Raw genomic sequence first — 19,783 nt, forward strand, 5'->3', positions numbered from 1 at the left:
CGAAATAATGCTGTGTGATTAAAACCTTAGTTCACACAGGTGGCTGGCTCGTCTGGTGATTTAGTGCAAGTTTTGGATTTGTGCCCCTATCCGTACTTTACACACCGCGGAGGGAGATGACACTGTGCTTGAGCATGATGAAAGTTTTAACAACGATAACATTGAGTGGGGCCTCTTCTGCCCCTGTAGGTCTCAACTGTGACACGGAGTCTCATCAGGTATTGCAGGTCTTCAATGGTTCTGGATTTGTCGTTTTAGGCAGTATGACGAGATATAGAGGCATCTTTTGAATATCTGTACCTGGACGACCCTATTAATCGTGTGTCCAAGGTTCATAAAGGCTTCACCAACCTCTGTTGGAGGAATATATGATGGAATGCTACGGATAACAACCTTTAGCAATTTCTCATCCGGCAACATATTCGTGTAATACTTGATTTCTTTTTTATCCAGTAAGGCGGTGATCTGTCTATGCATATCAGTATTGAAAACTTTTATTTCGAAGTCATAGTCCCTTTTCATTTTTGCTTTAAAGTCCACTTTTTCTTTTTCAAAGTTGGGGATCTACATCCTGGTTTCTCATTGGAGGAGCAGGATCCGTGTCCGGCGTTCGTGGTAAGGGGATTCTTCCCGTTGTTTAGGCACATCTTGGGCTGCGTCCTGCGGTTTGGGCTTAGGTAGTAGAGCTGGTTTGTATTTGGGTTTCTTTTTAATTTTTTGCGATGACGAGAAAGGCTCCGATGGTTTCCTTCATTGCAGGGTTCGTCGGGATCATCAGAAACTTGTTCCAGGATTGCGTACTTGTTGTACGTGTCCGGTTCCGGAGTTCTCGGTCGTTTTCCACTTGCGGTCAGCACGGGATTTGGCATGGCAGTCTGCTGCTGGTTTTCGGCTGGAAGATGATTAGCAAAGTCCGAAAAGGTAGTGGAGAAAAGTGCTTTAAGCTGTCTTAGGTCATTAAGACGTTTTATGTCTGAGTCGAAAAGCTCAGCCCTTCTTGAAATCTTTTTCAATTCCTTGATGTCATGATTGATGAAATCAAACATCCCCTTCATGATATTTGCCATTTCAAAATCAGTAAGATTTAAGCCAAGAAAAATCCCGCTGTAACACGGTAAAGTAAGAGCTAACATTTAGACGTTCTACTCTGACTGCGTCTAAGAGAACAATTACTTGGCGAGATTTATAAAAGAAGTACACAGCTGACAGCAGTCTATATTGCAAGGAAATTCGCTGTAGCTACAGCCAGGCAAACAGCAACGAAACAAAATATACGTTGACTAACAGGCTACATAAATGAGCAACGCCATATTTGTATGATGTAACCATCGCTCAGCAACGTAAGAAATTTGCTAAAATTAGAATTCTGAAGTCTTTACTAGCTAGTAGTTGTATGAAAATTTGTAACTAAAAGATTATATTCAAATTATCTATCTCCTTAAACTAAAAATAAAATTTATGTTTTACTAAGAAGATTATCTGTTAATTTTGTCAATTACTGCAAAAATACATTACACCATTGACCTGATCACAGTTGAGGACGAGCCATTGTGTACGGAATTAGCTGTCTACTGAAGCAAATAAATTTAAAATTGAAATGGAGAGAAATGTTTTAGAGCTTCGGTACTGTTGACGACGACTGTATTTAAAACCATGTAGTTATATAACATAAAAGGATTATAATTTTTGATTCTGGAATTGCATGCAATATGTTTGTAATTTAGCACCCCTGTTAACGTACTTGACAAAACTTGCATTGAATATATCATTTATGTCTGACACAGCTAGGCTTCCTGCTTTCATATTGATGCTATTTAAAAAGCCAATTTTTGCATTGGAAAGTTTGCCATCCTTGATTTATAATATAGTTATTATTACAATTCATAGTTGTATTATAGAAATACTGTAGTATCTAAGGAGACTTTTCCTTTTTTCCTACTGCAATTTTGAATTTTGAAAGTGATATGATAAACCGAAAATAGTACATGACTGACTTAAACTGTTCCGATAGGCTTCAATTAGCAATGCATTCGTTAGCGACATTGTCGCGATTTATCATGTCGGGTACAGACAGTTTACTTTCCCAAGAGATAGATCTGATATTTTATTTCTTTTTATATCATCAGTTACTTTATATTTAAATTTTCCAATAACAGGTTTTTTTTGACAAATTACTTTCAGATTCGTTGTGTGTATAATTATTAAAAATTTCAGTTCATATTCAATTCCCGAAAGAAGTCATAGTGGCAGTATCTCATGGAAAAGTCCAGAAGTAGGTAAGAAACATTGTATTGTTTTGGTGCGAGGAATCATTCAGAACACAGAAACCAGTTTGTACGAACTAATACGAAATGTAAGTATCTGCTTCACTGGGAAAGCAACACAAGAGGAGAATAGACGTACCAAATGGATGCAGACATCCGTAAAAAGCATTAGTTACTGGAAAAGTTATGGCAGTAGGATAATATCTTAAACGATTGTCCTCTTAGCTAGAAGGCAAGAAGGTAAAGCTTCTTTGTTTAAGTCATCTTTGAAGAACATACTCTCCTAACTTCAGCTTTTGAAGAAGTACGCCGGCTGTTTTGCGTTCTTCAAATAATTTAAGAAATGAAAACCGGCAAGATTTCATCTTTTTTATTCATTATGTATTTCAGTAACCATGGAAAAGCTACATTTGTATCCTTAGCATCGTTGAGTTAATATAGCGCCTTCACAAGCAGGAGCTTAAAGAAAATTAATTCCACGAAGATTAGAACGGTTTACGTTTTTCGCATTTCGAGAGGGTTTCGAAAGCAGTGCACATGTGCATTATCAAACGATAACCTCCCAAATATCAGACAGAAGTTACTTTTCCTTTTTTCATAAGACGCAGTTGTACATCGGATTATCTTGTGCAAAATGTTCTAGAAAAGAAACTGGAGGTTTTCTCATGGTGGTAGATTTCTTCCGCTTTCTTTGTATTTTTCTTTAGAAATCTTCTTAATATTACATTATTAGAGGCTTCGATTCGAATCTTGAGCAGTAATTCTTATTTACAGAGGGGAATAATGGCTTTTGCCACAAGGTTTCTGAGACAACGAAAGGGCATCTGCAAGTATGTGATTTCGTATTCCTTCATTACATACTTCTGGAACAAAAACCGAATATTATTTTAATCGACATCCACAAGTTCCAGATAACTTTATTGGTACTTTCTTTCAGAGGTTCATTCAAGAAATTTTAATGATATTAAAATCACTCCTTTAATAATAAAGTAAAGCCTTTCTTCAGAGCGATGGTCTTAAATAAAAAAAAAAAATTCTGTGTTAAGTAGCGGAGGAAAAAGTGCCTGCTGAAGCTTTTTCTTCAGTATTTCCGATGTGAAAGTGACGCAAAAATGTAACATTAATTATTCAGACTTTTTACTTTCATATGTTTTCTTAAATTATCACTGAAGCCAAAAACCCTTAGTGCCTTTCCATTCCTCCGCCACTAAAGCAGCGCGCTGACCACTCAGCTATCTGTGATAGCAGTGTTTGTGAAAAATAATGTAACAAGTAGAAGTCGCTGCAAAGGTAATTTAATTAAACTTCAATAAATGATTACTGTATGTGAGTGAGTGAGTGTGTGATTATGGCAAAGCCTCGAGGGCTATCTGCCTAAGGGGAGGGATGCCTTTCGTAGAGGACTTTCTAAGGGAAACTGGCTCGTATACACGTTACACATGGGGAAAACCACGAAAACGCCCATGCAGCCAGCCCGTTCACGGGATTTGAACCTCGGACCGAACTACCAGTGTTCAGCGATTTTACCGCTCGGCCGCTGGTGGGCTGATTACTGTATGACACAAGTTGTAACTTTCCTCCAAAATTTCGTAATTGTATTTTATTGAATACTCTTTCACAGTCAACTGCTTTATTTTAGAAGTTATTATATTGCTGAAGTTAGTTTTTGGTGTATTTAATATTGGGATATTTATAGAGCTTTTTATTATACATGATATAGCCAATATTTATAATAATTAAGGAGAATTTTGTAAGGCAGAAACTTTGATTTCGTAGAAACTGTAATTTATTTAGGTTCTTATTACTTACGGTGTTATAAATAGGTGAAGCATATGGATATACTGGTTGGATCATTGCTTTATAAATATACAGTTTTTCCCTTTAATGAGAATTTTAAATGTATACCAATATGTACGGTTTGAGAAATCTGAAGATGGCGTGAACAATGTTGATTATTTTATTGCTGTATACAGTTATATTTCTAAGTAAAAACTCATCTCTGTGTGGCTCTGACGCCATATTGAAACGGGTAAGCAAGAAGGTTTTCTGATTATGACACGTGATAAGAACTCGGTCTGCTATTGGCTATACGCGCGCGTCGCGGGCGAAAAAGCTGAACAGGAGCGTACTCAGTTTTACGTCTTCTGCGTCCTGCGAATTTACGCCGGCGTCAAAAAAGTTACGTCAACTACGTCGGGAGCGTCCTCGTGTGGACGGGCCTTTAGAGGATCATCGCGCATCCGCGAAGCTCCTCAGAGATTGAATCTCTAAATAAGTGGGGAGGGATGTAGCATCTGATTTCGAGAGTATCAGTACTCTTATACCCGAGAACCTCTGTGAACGAGAGTAGAGTAGAATGTAATGTAACTGCGTAAATAGCGCATCGCTGCTGTCTTATGAGTTAGTTAGAAAAAATATTTGTGCCGTGAACTAGTCTGTTTTGGTTGCGTCCTGCACTTCACTGAACCCACACCGCTAGACACAACACAAAGTTCTGTTTATATTACTACTCGCCCTACAGCGCATGCTCAAGAATTGCGATCCAGGTGAAACTAGTCGATTTTTCCATGACGTCAAAAATTCGAAAAGTGGGGTAGGGTTTGGAAATACGCTGTTTGGATATTTAGAGAGTTTTATACGATGGCCCCCAAGAAAGCGGAGGCCCTAAGCCGAAGGACGTCTATACATATTCTTTGCCTAAGCTGTAGCTTGTGTAGCTCATACGTAAATCCTGCACTGGGTATCACCCTAATTGATTTAATTCTAGTAACTGGAGCCTCACTGCGAGACAGCGCATAACCTTGCACATTAGCATTTTTATCGATGTAGACATTAACAAAGCAAATTGAATTTATTGCTGACATCAACATCCGAAAATTGTTTACTGACTTTTTTGGGTTGGGCAGACCTCCGAGGTGAGGTAAATCCTTCCTTAATATCCACTGTATTTGTACTTTTTTTACATTTTTAACATTTGTATAAGCACTAGTCACAGTGACATTGTCAATGATAACAGCACTTTTTTAACTTTTCGGCTTCATCAGGGATTAGCAGATTAGAACATTTAACTTTCAAATCAGTTGCAAACATTTTTGTATCAAATGATTATTCAAGAAATATCTTCATTATTTTATCACGTGATTTTGTGCTTTTCTTCTTTTCACAAAAATATGGATTGATTAATTAAATACCCTTATCGTAAAAAGATATGTGTAATTTTTATTTTAGACTGTTTTTCACTGATTTGTTGAATAATTATAATGTACTAAATAACGGGTTTTTTTTTTTTTTTTTTTTTCATGGTGAAATTTATAAGGTTTTGTTTACAAGTCAAGTTGATATCAAGATTTCCCATGTTATTGTATATAGAAGCGAAGCGATAAAAGGGCGCTGCATAATTCAAAACAACATGGCTGCAAAAGCAGTTGATGGTATGTCATTCGTGATATTCTTTAATATAAAGGGGAATGTATGTTTAGTATTTTTTTTTCTCATCAAAAAATTATAAATATCCGCTTATTGCAAAATTATTCTTAATTGTATTGAATGATTTTGGCTTGGAAATTCTGTTTAAGGTATCTGTAGATATTTCAAAATTGTTAAGTGTGAAAATATTATGTGTTGTTGTTTTAAAATATGAGCAGGAACAGGAAAGTAGAGAATGTTGAATAAATATTTGTGAAATTTTTTTTAGTAAATTATATATTAATTGAGCGCTACAGCAGATTATTCCACCTTAAGCAATTAAACACGAAAAAAATCCCTTTAAAAGCTTCCTATCTGTTGTGTAATATGATGTCAAAAAATAACTTCCTGTGTAGTAGCTGGACATCATTAACAGTTTCCTCAATCATAAGCTTGTCATATTTTTTCCAGTGTACAATACTTTATTATAAAGTTATGAAACTGATATATATAAAGCAAGATTTTAAATTGAATTGAATTATTTAATTACAAAAAAGCATTAATGGCCTTTTCATTAGGGGAGAATGACTTTGAGGAGTGTTTAATGGGGAAGTCCTCAGAAAAACTATGCAATACTTTCGCAGTTTGGCATTCATTATGAATTAATATTATAAACATGTATACTTCTCTGCTTATTATACAATAAAAGGGTAAAAGTATAGTTTAGGGTACCCCTTGGCGATTTTTGGCGGTACATGGATACCGATTTTGTGCAATTCTTTCACTCGTTATTTTGGCCTGCGAAGCGGCGATTTTTAGGTCCGCTACACAAAGCCAAAATAACACGACAAACAATTGCACAAAGTCGGTATCCATGTACACATTGACTTATTTTCACTTTAAAAAAAATCCCCAAATTGCACAGAAAGGGCATGCGCACTCCTTTGACTTTATCCATGTACACGTCGACCTATTTTCACTAAAAAAAAAAAATCCACGAATTGCACATATGTGGCATTGTGCACTCTTTTAACTTTATCCATGTGCACGTCGACCTATTTTCACTTTAAAAAAAATCCCAGAATTGCACAAACTTGCATTGTGCACTTCCTTTACTTTGTTCATGTACACATCGATATATTTTCACTTAAAAAGTCATAGGAGCACCAAATTCTACTATATAGGCAAACAAAAAATACATAATCTCAATAAAATACATTTTAAACCAAACAATAAAATAGCATGAAAAAGGAAAAACATGTTATACATTTAAGCACTACCAAAAGCAAATATTCACTTACCATGATTTTCGAGTTCGCTTCGTACACCCAGAGCCACGTAAAAATCAAAATATCGATCATACTCAAATGACATTTTTCAAACCAGGTACTCTTTCTGGTCGAACGCTTCACATAGTGACCATCTGAACCTTTCTTCCTCCAAACCCATTCAAATCAATCTAAACGGTTTTTATGTTCGACTAGACGTATATGCTTCCTACATATAGGACACTTATAATGGCTGCTAAGTAAACCTTCATTTACACACCAGCCAATTAAAGCTCTTTTTCTCTTTCTCTCCAAATTGTACAGAAACTTCAAATTAATCTTACTACATTTGGCCATTATACCGTCTAAAGAATCAAACCAATACACACCACGAAAACGCTTACAAAACATCCCATGATTCAAAATTTCCCAGAATCATGCACCTGATTACATCACAATAGGGTTTCCATAACATTGAACTACTCAGGCTATGATAAATGAAACAAAAACTTTGCGATAAATCAAACAACAACTTCACCATAATACAAGGGCTACCTTAAAAAGTTCCCAATAAAAGTTCAATCAAAGCATGCATTTGCTAAAATTTTTATGTTTGAAATTGATAGGTATTTTAATTCCCAATGCAGTTGAAGAGATTTTGGAAATTTATGTTGGAAGAACTGTAAATTTTTTGAAAAATTCTTTCAAGCTACATTTATTCTTTTTCAGTTCAACTGCAATTTAAAATACCTCTTTTGAAATTGTTGTATAAATGTTATTTTCAGGTTTATTGCAGAATTCACGATTTATCAGCAATCTCATCATTTAATTGTCAGCTACATCTTTATTGCAAGCAATATCTACTGAAGAAACCCATATTCTGACATTTTATTTTTTTGACGCATCCTGATTGCTAGGGAAGGAAAATGGATTCAGTCACAGATAGTTCTAAAAAAATTGTGTTTGAGTTTGATGAATTTTTGTAAGCAATACTTGTGTATTTTGAATTTATATTTGAAGGTTGTAAAAGCATCTCTGTTGACATGGTAAAAATATATTTATGGACAAAAATTGGCGATTTTTGGCAGTACATAGATACCAAGTTTGTTCAGGTCTTTGACATGTTATTTTGGTTTCGTAGCGGCGATTTTTGACACAAAAATTGCCGCTACACGAAGACAATTTGATTTGATAGGTATTTTAATTCTCAATGCAGTTGAGATTTTGGAAATTCATGTTCAATAAAATTTCATAAAAAAGGAAATCATCTTATGTAGCTAAGCACTACACAAAGCAAATATTCACTTACCTTTTGTAGAAATTTTGAGTCCTTCAAACTGTGGCACACAAAATCCCTTAACAACATCCAAAAACTTTTAAAAATCATCTGAACTAGAATCGGTGTCGAAGAAAAATTCACAAAAATAGGAATAAAAAATATCCTCCGATGTTCAACCATACACATTTCCTTCCTACAAGTAACACATTTATAATGGCTACTAAGTAAACCTTTATTTACACACAAGTAAATTAATATGCTTTTCCCCTTTCAAATCAAAGAATTGCACAAACTCAGTATGGATGTACACATTGACCGTTTTGACTTAAAAAGAAATTTGAGAATTGCACAAACTTGGCATTGCACATTTCCGTGACTTTACCCATGTATACATCGACCTATTTTCACTTAAGTCAAAGGAACACCCAATTCTGCAGTAAAGCTAAACAAAAAATACATAATCTCAATAAACTACATTTTAAATTAAACAATAAAATAATATAAAAAAAGGAAATTCATCTTATGTAGCTAAGCACTGCACAAAACAAATATTCACTTACGTTTTGTAGAAATTTCTGAGTCCTTCAAATTGTGGCACACAAAATCCCTTAACAACATCCAGAAACTTTCTAAAATCATCTGAACTAGAATCGGTGTCACCACATAAATTCACAAAAGTAAGAGTAAAGAATATCCTCCGATGTTCAACCGTACACATTTCCTTCCTACAAACAGGACATTTATAATGGCTACTAAGTAAACTTTCATTTACACACTAGTCAGTTAATGCTTTTTCCCCTTTCGTTCCAAGTCGTACAGAAATTCAAATTAATCTTACAATATCCAGCCATTCTACCATCTAAACCATAAGGCAAGCAATGTACTTCCTAACCAATACACACCACAAGCCCTTACAAATCTTTTTCCTGTCATTCAAAATTTACGGCAACATGCAGTCGATTATGCTATAATAGGGTTTCCATAACATTCAACTACTCAGGTTACCATAATTGAAACAACAACTTCGTGATAATATAATACAAGGGGCACCCTTCAATCTACTGTAACTGTTGGCATTAAAAAAATTCATCTTTGATTTATATTAATCTGAACTGTGAAATTTGCAGAAAAAGTGCAATTTTCTTGGTAATTTATTTGATACTTTAACTAAATATTGCATCATTTAGCTAATATATTGACGAGATTTCCATATCAATATACTAGTTGCCTTCAGGACATCTTCGGTTGCTATATAATAGATGAAAAATAAGTGTCTTCAGCAAAGTGGTTATGAGCATTGAATTTGATCTTGATTGCCCAATTATGACATTATTTTCTGATATCTGGAACAATTGTTTTTTTCATATTATTTCATTCAGTCTCTAGCTACTTTTTGCGGAGAACATTCTTGAATGCTTCATGAATATTTTTGACTTTCTATATTAATCATAGTTAAATTTGCAGATTTTTCTCAAATCAATGTTATTGTAACTGTATTGCTAACTGCTTACTGGTAATTAAAGCCATGAAGTACTGGAAGATTCATCCTAGTTTCATTTCTTTGTATGATGAAATTAGCTAGCAATTAGGATTTTTTCGAATATTTTCATATCTCATAAATGTGACATAATTTTTTTCTAGATATTGTTTACAATTCCAAATGATATTTACTCATAATTGCTTTGCCATAATTAATTAAATAATCATATATCTCTGAAATCTTGAAATCCTAAAATTTAGGCAGTATCTTTGTAGAAATAGCCTTTTTACAAAATACAGTACAAAGTCCGTAAACCGCACTTGTTGGGATTTCGGCGATTCTGGATTAAGGGTTTTTTTGGATTATAGATCATCAATTTAAATCTGATGGCATGCAGAAATTATACAATTTAAAATATGAAACTGTAATTTATGAAATAAAGAGCAATTAGGATCTAAAGGGTATCAAAATTTACAAGAAAAAGCTTAATATTTATTTGTTTACTTTATTAAACATTTCTAACATATTTACTCATTACATATTTAACTATAACATATTTATTCAATGTAAGTTGTTTAAGTTGCTTCATTTTTTGTGCTAATACTTTCTCTTTAATTCTATAAACAGACATAATTTCTTGTTCAGTTACAAAGTTCCGCTGTTCAAGTCCTGTAATTACTGTGTCGAGAATACCAACTAACTTGTCAATCGAAATTATTTCATTTTCAATAACCTCTCTGCAACTTTTCTTCACTATTGGAAGCGGTATTATTTTCTGGATCTGGAACCATACTACAGATTTCGCCATCAGTTAATTAATTGATGATTGGGGCATTGTCGTCGCAATGAAAAACTTCTGTTATATCATTTTCATTTATTACTGCTTCTCCACATTTGTTTACTAAATCCAATAACTGGAAAATTTCAGCTTTAGTTTGTGATGTGCGAAAAACTTCAGATTCGCGGCTATCATCTTCATTGTCTTCACCATGAAATATGGTAGCTGGCCATAAATTATGCCAAGCATTTTTTAACGTATCTGGAGACACATCCTCCCACGATCTTGCGTTGCTCCACACAGCAGATTTTATGCTAAAAAATTTCAAAAAGTCTTGAATAGTCTTGCCATTGTTCAAGAAATTTAACATAGATTTTAAAAAGGCTACTTTATATTTGCCTTTCAGCGTGTGCACTATTCCCATATACTTAGGCTGAATGATAGACATAGAATTTGGAGTGAATAATAATACAGGTACATTATCTTTCACTAAAACTTTAAGTGAAGTATGCGCCGAACAGTCGTCAACAATCATGACTATTTTTGAGTCATCAGGTAAACCAACTGAATTCAAATGTCACCGAGCCTCAGGTATAAAATGATTTTCAAACCAATCATTCATCAACGCTTGTGTCATCCATGCTCTTTTATTTGCGTGATATATAATGGGGAAAATTGTTACTCCTTTAAATGCTCGTGTATGTTTTCCGATTATGAAAAGTTGCACTTGTGCGTTCCTGCAGCATTTGCGCATGCTAAAATTGTTAGTCTTGCTTTGAAATCTTTGACACCAGTTGGAGCCTTTTCTATAGAGGTTGCCAAGGTATTTCACGGTACATATTGCCAGAAAAAAAACAGTTTCATTAGCATTGTAAATTTGTTCTGGAGATAATTGCTCACTGAGTTCAATGAATTCATGTGCAAATTGTTCAGCAGCTTCAGCATCAGCTGAAGCTTTTTCACCTGAAATTTGTAATTGTTTTATACAGTCAAAAGTCGTTAATCCGGACTCGTCGAGACTTCGGCGATTCCGGATTATCAATTTTTCCGGGTTATAGATCATCAGTTTAAATCTGGTAAAATGGCATGCAGAAATTATAAAATTAAAAATATGAAACCGTAATTTACGAAATAAAGAACAATTATGATCTAAAGGGTATCAAAATTTACAAAAAAAAAGCTTAATATTTATTTGTTTACTTTATTAAACATTTCTTTCAATGTAAGTTGTTTAAGTTGCTTCGTTTTTTATGTGATAATACATTCTCTTTAATTCTATAAACAGACATAATTTCTTGTTCAGTTGCAAAGTTCCGCTGTTCAAGTCCTATAATTGCTGTGTTGAGAATACCGACTAATTTGTCAATCGAAATTTTTTCGTTTTCAATAACCTCTGTCACTTTCTTCGCTATCCTGCTCTTAAGATAAGGATAGTGCTGACAGATCAACTTCCAATTCATTGTGCGGCGCCGCAGCGTTAAAGATAAACAAAGTTTAGATAGATAAACAAGCGTTAAAGTTTAGATAAACAAAGGTTTTAACCTTTATCCATTTTTGCAGCAATTCCACTTTTTGTTAAATGGACTCCGAAAGATACTTTCGCTTTGTATATCCTTTACATATTAGTAAATATATATCGGAAATTCTATTTGACATAATCGAAAGTTCAAGCTTACTTTTATAAAATTGCTCTAACAGTCTTCAAAAAATAATACGCCGGATCCAATTCGAAGATTAAGAAACAACGCAATCTGCAACATTAACTGAAATAGATAATTAGATAATTTTAGCTTAGCTTATTCCGCCCGTTATACATTAAACGCGCATTCGTAAACGTATTTTGCGCACGCGCACACGCAAATTCGCAGCCATAAAGGTCTTACGTGCATGCGCAGAAAGTTTGTAGCTTTGAGGTCCGGATTATGGGTGTCCGAATTAACGACTTTTGACTGTATACGATTGCAATTTTTAAATTTGGTTAACTAATTTGTCGAATATGTGCACTAAGTGTTTAAGTTCATTTCTTCGTGAAATATTTTGGCTTGAGCCATTAGCTTTGGACCCGTCAAAGGCACGCCCTTGCTGCGATGCTGTCTGACCCATTCAATCATCACTTTGCCATGATCGTCACTTTTAGCATAACGAACCCTTTTTCTGTTGTTCATTGCAAGTATGGTGTCGAAATCCACAAAAAATTCAGAAAGTTCCTTCTTTTTTTGGCTTATGTCACATATATTGATTCACTGAAAGCATTAGTTTCACTTTTCAAATTGTTGCCACCAAATGCTATCGCCCTGTATTATATTTAAAGAGATTAAATAATAAAGAATCTGTATAAATGTATGTATGTTTCTCCCATTGTGATAAAACAACGGTACCTAGAGCCATCCAATTTTGAATAACGTAATCCTCTTGCAAGTATGGGCATCTGGAAGACCAAATTTGAAATTTGTTTTGTTATCAAGTTCATATTTTATAAAATTTTAACAAATTTTTTATTAACAAACTCGAGGCTTTCAAAGCGAGCAATGGCAACATTCTGCAGAGCTATATTTGAGAGTGGAATAAGTGGAATATGATTGCAACATAAAATATTAACTCTGGGAATTCTGGTTCATCTGAGAGATCATATGATTTATATATGTCTGTGTAAATAAGAGGTCTGAGAGAATTTTTAAAAATTTTTACTCTACCCTCTGGTAAAGAAAATTTTTTGAGCTAAAAAGAATAAGGAGGGAAAATGACTAATAACGTTTAGGAAATAATTAGTATTATAATATACAATCAAATGCAGATGTATCTCATTTATACACGACTCTTTACGAAGTGTTTACGGCTCTACGCAGTGTTGCGTTTTTTCGGTATTTATTTAACATTTACAGACTTATGTTAACAGTTAAAATTTAGTATTCGAAACAACACTTAATTTTAAAAACAAAGTGAAAAACTCGATTCTGTACGTAATTATATCATTTAAAATATACAAGCCATAATGTAAGTGCTTAATATTTTTAAACCTACCTATACCAAAACCTTAAGAAATAAATTTAGATAAGTATTTTACTTCACCTAATCAAATTTAATCCTCTGATCGGCCAGGGTTTTCACTAAGAAAGCATAAATTTCCCAAAACTACTATGAGAATAAATTATTTTTTTGATTTTAATGTAAAAACTCTCTTTGTATTTCATACCTGGATTTGTTTTCTTTTGATATGTTGCCTTAATTTCTTTGACGTATTTTTATATGCACATATATATATGTTCTTACAGGTATCACAAAAAATGTTCTAGGCCGTATATGTACAGCCTTGCTGCTTAGAGGATTAAAGGATACTGAAAAGTTTTTATGTGTAGTCTTATCAAATTAATAATAATTCTTGAATATATATATAGTCTTGGATATAATTCTTGAAGTTATTTACTTTTCTGAGGCTAGAATAAGGAAAAGTAAATATTAATGACATTATAAAGATAACAGCAACAATTATAATTTTAAAAAGTAAAAATGATAAAAAATTTGCTGCTTAATTTTATTATGGACATTGTTGAATTTTCAGTCCATTATTCAAAAGAATGGGCACTCCTCTAGTAATCTATTCAACAAAAACCGCTAAAAACTCTTACTACTTTCTTACTCTTCGAAATAGGCACTTCACATAATTAAAACTTTCCTTGCTGTAGAAAAAGTACCAGTTAAAAAAAAAAAAAAAAAACTCTAAATTTAAACATTCCAATTTTTAATAAGAACCTTTAGTATCTAAGCTAACGTAAGATCTTTTTATCCCATAAAGAAATTTTTTAATTAAATATATAAAAATATATGGGAAATAATTCGGTTACTATTTTTGTTACAGTGCATTAAGGAAATAATAAAACAAAATTCAAGGACATTTCAAATAGGCAGTAGTAGCTATACCTTAAATAAAGCTTTTACATGACAATTAAAAATTGCATTTACATTGTAATAGATTGCAATGGATTTGAGGTTGTGTGCAAAGTGAAAAATATTTGCTGTAAGGAAATATTTAAAAACCAGTCTTTGTGTTTTATGCTTATTGGGGGGGATCCTTATTCAGCATCCTTCAGTGTGACAGGTACGCTGTTCAATCTGATTCGAACAGAACTTTTAAATAGGTTTTCACAGATGGTAAAAGGGGGGAAAGAAATCTCCGAGCCCAGTTTTAGACACAAAAATTTTGCCTTAGGACGCGAAAAATGGCAGGAAATGTTTGCAATTTTCTTAACGGCAAAGTGATTAAAGAAATTAAATAATTAAAAACCTGCATAAATGTTCCTCTCACTGAGTATGTTTCTCTCACTGTGACCATACCTGGAGACATCAAATTTTGAATAATGTAGCCCTCCATTCGATTATGGGCATCTGGAAGCCTAAATTTAGAATTTGTTTTATTATCAATTTAATATTTTGTAAAGCATTTATGAGTTTTTGTTTAAGAAACTTAATGATTTCAAAGCGAGCAATGGCAACACTGTACAGGAAAAAAAGCATGTTTATCTCCAGTGTGTGAGACTGCACATTGGAAATTCTAAAGGAAATATGCTCTTTTTAAATTATTTTGTGAAAATGCTGTTGAATTGAATTTTATGGTTTAAGTGCAAAGAACATAATATTTAATAAACAAAGGTAACGCACAAAACGCTAGAAAAAAGTCCGGTACTACTCTTAGGTATGCCCTCAGGTTGCCAAATGTGGCGATATGTGTTCTGCGCTAGTTTCTGGCACGATTGCATGTTTTGCAATGGTTTGGGGGAGGCGATATTGTTTGTATGGCAACCCTTTTGATGCTGAAACTTGATTTTCCTGTAGTGGTTTTATTTGCTGGTTGGTTCGTTTGGTGGGCATTTCGAAATGGTTTATAGGGTGAAGTGCAGAATTGCCCACTTATTTGGCATGCTATGTTTGGCACTTTTACAAGAGTAAGAAGAATTGGATTTTTGTTAATTTCCTTTGACTTAAGTGAAAATACATCGATGTGTACACGGACAAAATCAAGGGAGTGCGTAATGCCGAATTCGTGCAATACTCTGATGTTTTTTAAGCGAAATTAGGTCAATGTATACATGGATACCGAGTATGTGCAATTCTTAAAAATGCGGCAAGGAGTGGGTGATTCTGCACTTTCCCCGGCTTATGTTGCAATGAAAGACATGGTTGGAAAATTTCAGTCGCGTGCCTGGTACACCTCTTTTTTCGGATAGCTGGAAATTCGACAAGGATTTAGGAAAAAAAAAGGTTTTGATCATTTATTTGTGAATCATAGTATCAATTTTGTGGATAGTCAGTCTGGCTGTCATATAAATAAATACGATAGAGAATACATGGCGGCATGTTAAAGCTGCGTTGCCTAATTATAATCAGAATTGCGATTTTTAGTTTTATTTCGTGGTTTATATGTTTTTCCATTACTGTTCTGAAATAGAAGATCCTTTCAACAAATTTGTGGAAATTATAAGAACTGTTGAGTGGGATAAATTGAAAATTTGTTTGTAGAATACTTCATGAAAGTGTGTGTGTTTTGAATTGTTGCTTTGCTGATGTTTGAAATTAATATTTCTGCTGTTTGAAGAAACATTCACAATGGTAAGTGCCTTTTATTTTATTGTTGTTCTTGTTTTGTAGAATGTTATGTTTATTGTTTTTTCCTGTGAATTTCTGTCATTATTGTTGTTTTTTTAATTGTTTTAATTTATTTTAGTTAGTTTATTTTGTTGATTTGTGCACAATGCCTAGATTGGGCAATTCACCGATATTTTTTTGTTTAAGTTAAAACAGAATGCTGTGTATATGGTATTGGTTGAATATCATTGTTAATTTATTTTAGCAAGGTGTGCATTCATTCCTTCGCTGCATAGATTGTGCAATTCTCTGATGTTTTTTTAAGTTAAAACAGATTGCTGTATACATGGATTCTTATCAAATATTTTGGTTAGAAACTACGTTTTTGCTATCTAAATTTTTGGTTTTTGTTTCAGATTTTTGGCGTAAATTATGTGTTTTTGCAGACATTTTAGGCTTAAAGTTCAGAAATGTAGAGAAAAAATTTAGATAGTAATATGGCACCATGGAATTTCTCGCCAAAAAGGTTTGGCGAGAAATTTGTTGCCAACCGAGGGCGTATACAAGAGTAGTTCCAAAAGCCCCTTTGGGCATAATATAAAAATATAAAACCTGAAGACTTTCAGTCTTGTGGTGGCCACGTACTTGAAAGCTCTTGGGTTGAGTAATGAAGTTTTTAGCACAGATGCAAGGTATTATGAAGCATTTGATAGTAGTACAATGAAGTAAATTGTGTAAATGTTTTGCAATGTGCAGATGAAATGAAAAATGGCTAAAACATGATGTCACATGTTTCATAAATGAGACATCTAACAAAGATTGGTACCATCCTGCACAGTTTTATTTGTCTTGCAGTGGGCCTTTTTAATTTGAATAAGATTGTTGATCATAGCTTGTGACAACAAATCCTATTTTTCAAAATATGGAGATTTTAATATCTAGGATATCGAAAGGCACTGACATTGTTCAGTTTGCTTATCCTAGAGGATCCTGAATATGGTGTACATCCTGAATATGTATGTAAGGGATGTCAAACTCATAGGTACACTTGGGCCAAACAAACAAGGTTTAACTTTAGGCGGGCCGAAAAAAAAATCAATATTCGTAGAAACGTAGATTTATTTCGAATAATACAATAATAAACATATATATATATTTATATAGAAAAGAACAAGAAAAATTTAATGTTTACGTCCTGATACTTGACATCTCTTCACTGCTATTATCTTTCCTATTTTGGGAGAAATTTTGTTTGCAGTGATAACTTTCAACGCTGACCCAAGGTGAGCATCATTAATACAGTTTCTAATAGGAGACTTATTACCTTTCATGACTGAAAATAACTACTCGCACCGATAAGTGCTACCAAACATGGAAATAATTTCATATGCGAATTTTCGAGTATTTTCAAACCTGGCTGGTAAATATTTGTAAAATTCAGGCACGCCCACTTCAATTAATTTTGCTTTCAAATTTGAGTTGCATTGAATCTCGATCACCTCCATTTGCATATGGCTGGGTACTGAGTCAATACTTATTGAGAAAATCGAAGAAAACGAAAAAAAAAAAAATTGTCTTCGAGGGAACTAAAATCATTAAACCTTGTTTCAAATTCAGTTGTTAAATTTGCAATTTTTTCTGCGTATTTTTGATACGAACAAGTATCATCTAAACTTGATTTGTTCATGCTGCACGTCGGGAAGTGCGTCAAATCTTCATTTTTAAGTTGTTTTTCCCAAAGAACTAGTTGACATTTGAATGCTTTAATTATATCAAACATGTTTGTAATGATATGATCCATCCTTGTAACGATAAATTTAAATCGGTTAAGTGTTTGGTTATATCAACCAAGAAAGATAAATCTTGTATCCATATTGGATCATAAAACAAACTTACGTCTTGGTTTTTCGCTTTTAAAAACTGACATATTTCTTCTTTCAAATCCCAGAATTTTTTGAGAATCTTGGAGCAAGATAACCAACGTACCTTGGTATAGTAGGAGAAACCCGAATATTCACTATCTAACTCACTTAATTTAAGTAGTGTGTCACTGAATTTAAGTATTATTTAAGTAGTGTGTGTGTCAGCTCGCTGTGAGTAATCTAACAACACTGAATAAATTATCGTTAATTACTTAGCAGTGAACATTTCATTTTTTTCTTCGTCAATATGTTATTTTATTATTGAATATTATTATTTGCCGATATATTGGCCGGGCTGCAAAAATATTTGTTGTGGGCCGCGAGTTTGACATCCTTGGTGTACAGTATTCTAGCTATTTTGCTGACCATACTATAAGGCAAGTACCCTTTTTTATCTAGAAAACCAACAACCAGTTTAGTTCTACGAGTATATAGTCTTACTTTATCATCCATAAATCTTCCTAGAAAGCCCCACATAAGGTTCAAGAAATTCATCATTATTATGCAGAGCAATCATAGTGCCTGCATCTAAGTCCGAACTTGATGTCTCTTCATATAAGGATTCCATGTCTGTGGAAGTGGTCAAATTCCCATATATTGAAGGAATATTGTTGGATTCCAGTAAGGACTCCTTAAGAATCTCGCTCTGCACTGAATCATAACTCATTACCGAACAGAATATCTGAAATTTTCTAAATTTATAGTAAAATGTTATTTCTTTTTATTAAGAAATGTATTTTATTGGCCAGTTGAATAACATATAATTGAATTGGCTTTTAATTGAAAAAAATTAAGTGTATACGTGTGTGCATTATACTTAATTATAATGTATTTAAAATAAATACTTTGAAACAAATACCATAATTTAAGTTTCTTCTGTGTTAATTCTGTAGTGTCAGTGAACCTCAGTTCATTTTGATCTGCATGTATATCCCTGCAGTATTTAGGTATCAGTGAAGAATGCTAATTAGATTTTGTAATTACAACTGAATAGTGAATATTGTGTGTTACAGGATCAGTAAAAAGTAAAACAGTAGCTTTCTTTAATTAGTTGTATGGGTAAAAATGTATTTATGATTACCCCTTGGCAATTTTTGGCAGTACATGGATACCGAGTTTGTGCAATTCCTTGACTTACAATTTTGGCTTGTGTAGCAACGATTTTTGTGCCAAAAATCGCTGCTACACAAAGCCAAAATAACACTACAAAGAATTGCATAAACTCGTTATCCATGTACAAAAATCAGAGAATTGCACAAACTAGGCATTGTGCACTCCCTTGACTTTGTCCATGTACACATCGAACTATATTCACTTAAATCAAAGGAACAGCCAACAAAAAAAATATATCTCAATAAACTACATTTTAAATCAAAAATAAAAAAAGGAAATTAATCTTTTCACTACACAAAGGAAATATCCACTTACCGTATTTACGATTTAACACGGCTTCAGTCAAACAAAATTTCTTAACACCATCCAAAAACTGCCTAAAATTATCTGAACTAGAGTCTGTATAATGGCGTTGCCACATAAATTCCCAAAATAAGAGTAAAAAATATCCTCCATAGCGACGTTCGACCATACACATTTCCTTCCTACAAACAAGGCACCTAAGATTGGCTACTAAGTAAACCTTCATTTACACACCAGTCAAGTAATGCTTTTCCCCCTTTCTTTCCAAATCATACAGAAACTTCAAATTAATCGTACCACATTCAGCCATTTTACCATCTAAACCACAAAACAAGCAATTTACTTCCTAACCAACACACATCCCCTTTACAAATTTACCGCAATCATGCAA

General features: G+C 33.4%; 1 protein-coding gene across 2 annotated transcripts in view; it reads left to right on the forward strand.

Moving 5' to 3' along the window:
• The first annotated feature begins 5,576 nt into the window (after positions 1 to 5,576).
• Positions 5,577 to 19,783, forward strand: part of LOC146998373 (F-box/WD repeat-containing protein 2-like) — a 34,908-nt gene continuing 20,701 nt past the window's right edge. Inside the window, exon 1 of one of the 2 annotated variants that reach the window (XM_085810537.1) lies at positions 5,577 to 5,695. In XM_085810537.1, coding sequence (XP_085666663.1) covers positions 5,674 to 5,695 — 22 coding nt within the window. In that variant the 5' untranslated portion in view covers positions 5,577 to 5,673. Of the gene's footprint in view, positions 5,696 to 14,340; positions 16,079 to 19,783 lie in introns of those variants that run through there. The other variant, XM_085810538.1, reaches the window with a different exon arrangement.

The sequence above is a fragment of the Stegodyphus dumicola genome, chromosome 2, assembly GCF_044657685.1.
Source record: "Stegodyphus dumicola isolate Sdum_Otavi_A_Nest chromosome 2, ASM4465768v1".
Classification (NCBI taxonomy): Eukaryota; Metazoa; Arthropoda; class Arachnida; order Araneae; family Eresidae; genus Stegodyphus; species Stegodyphus dumicola.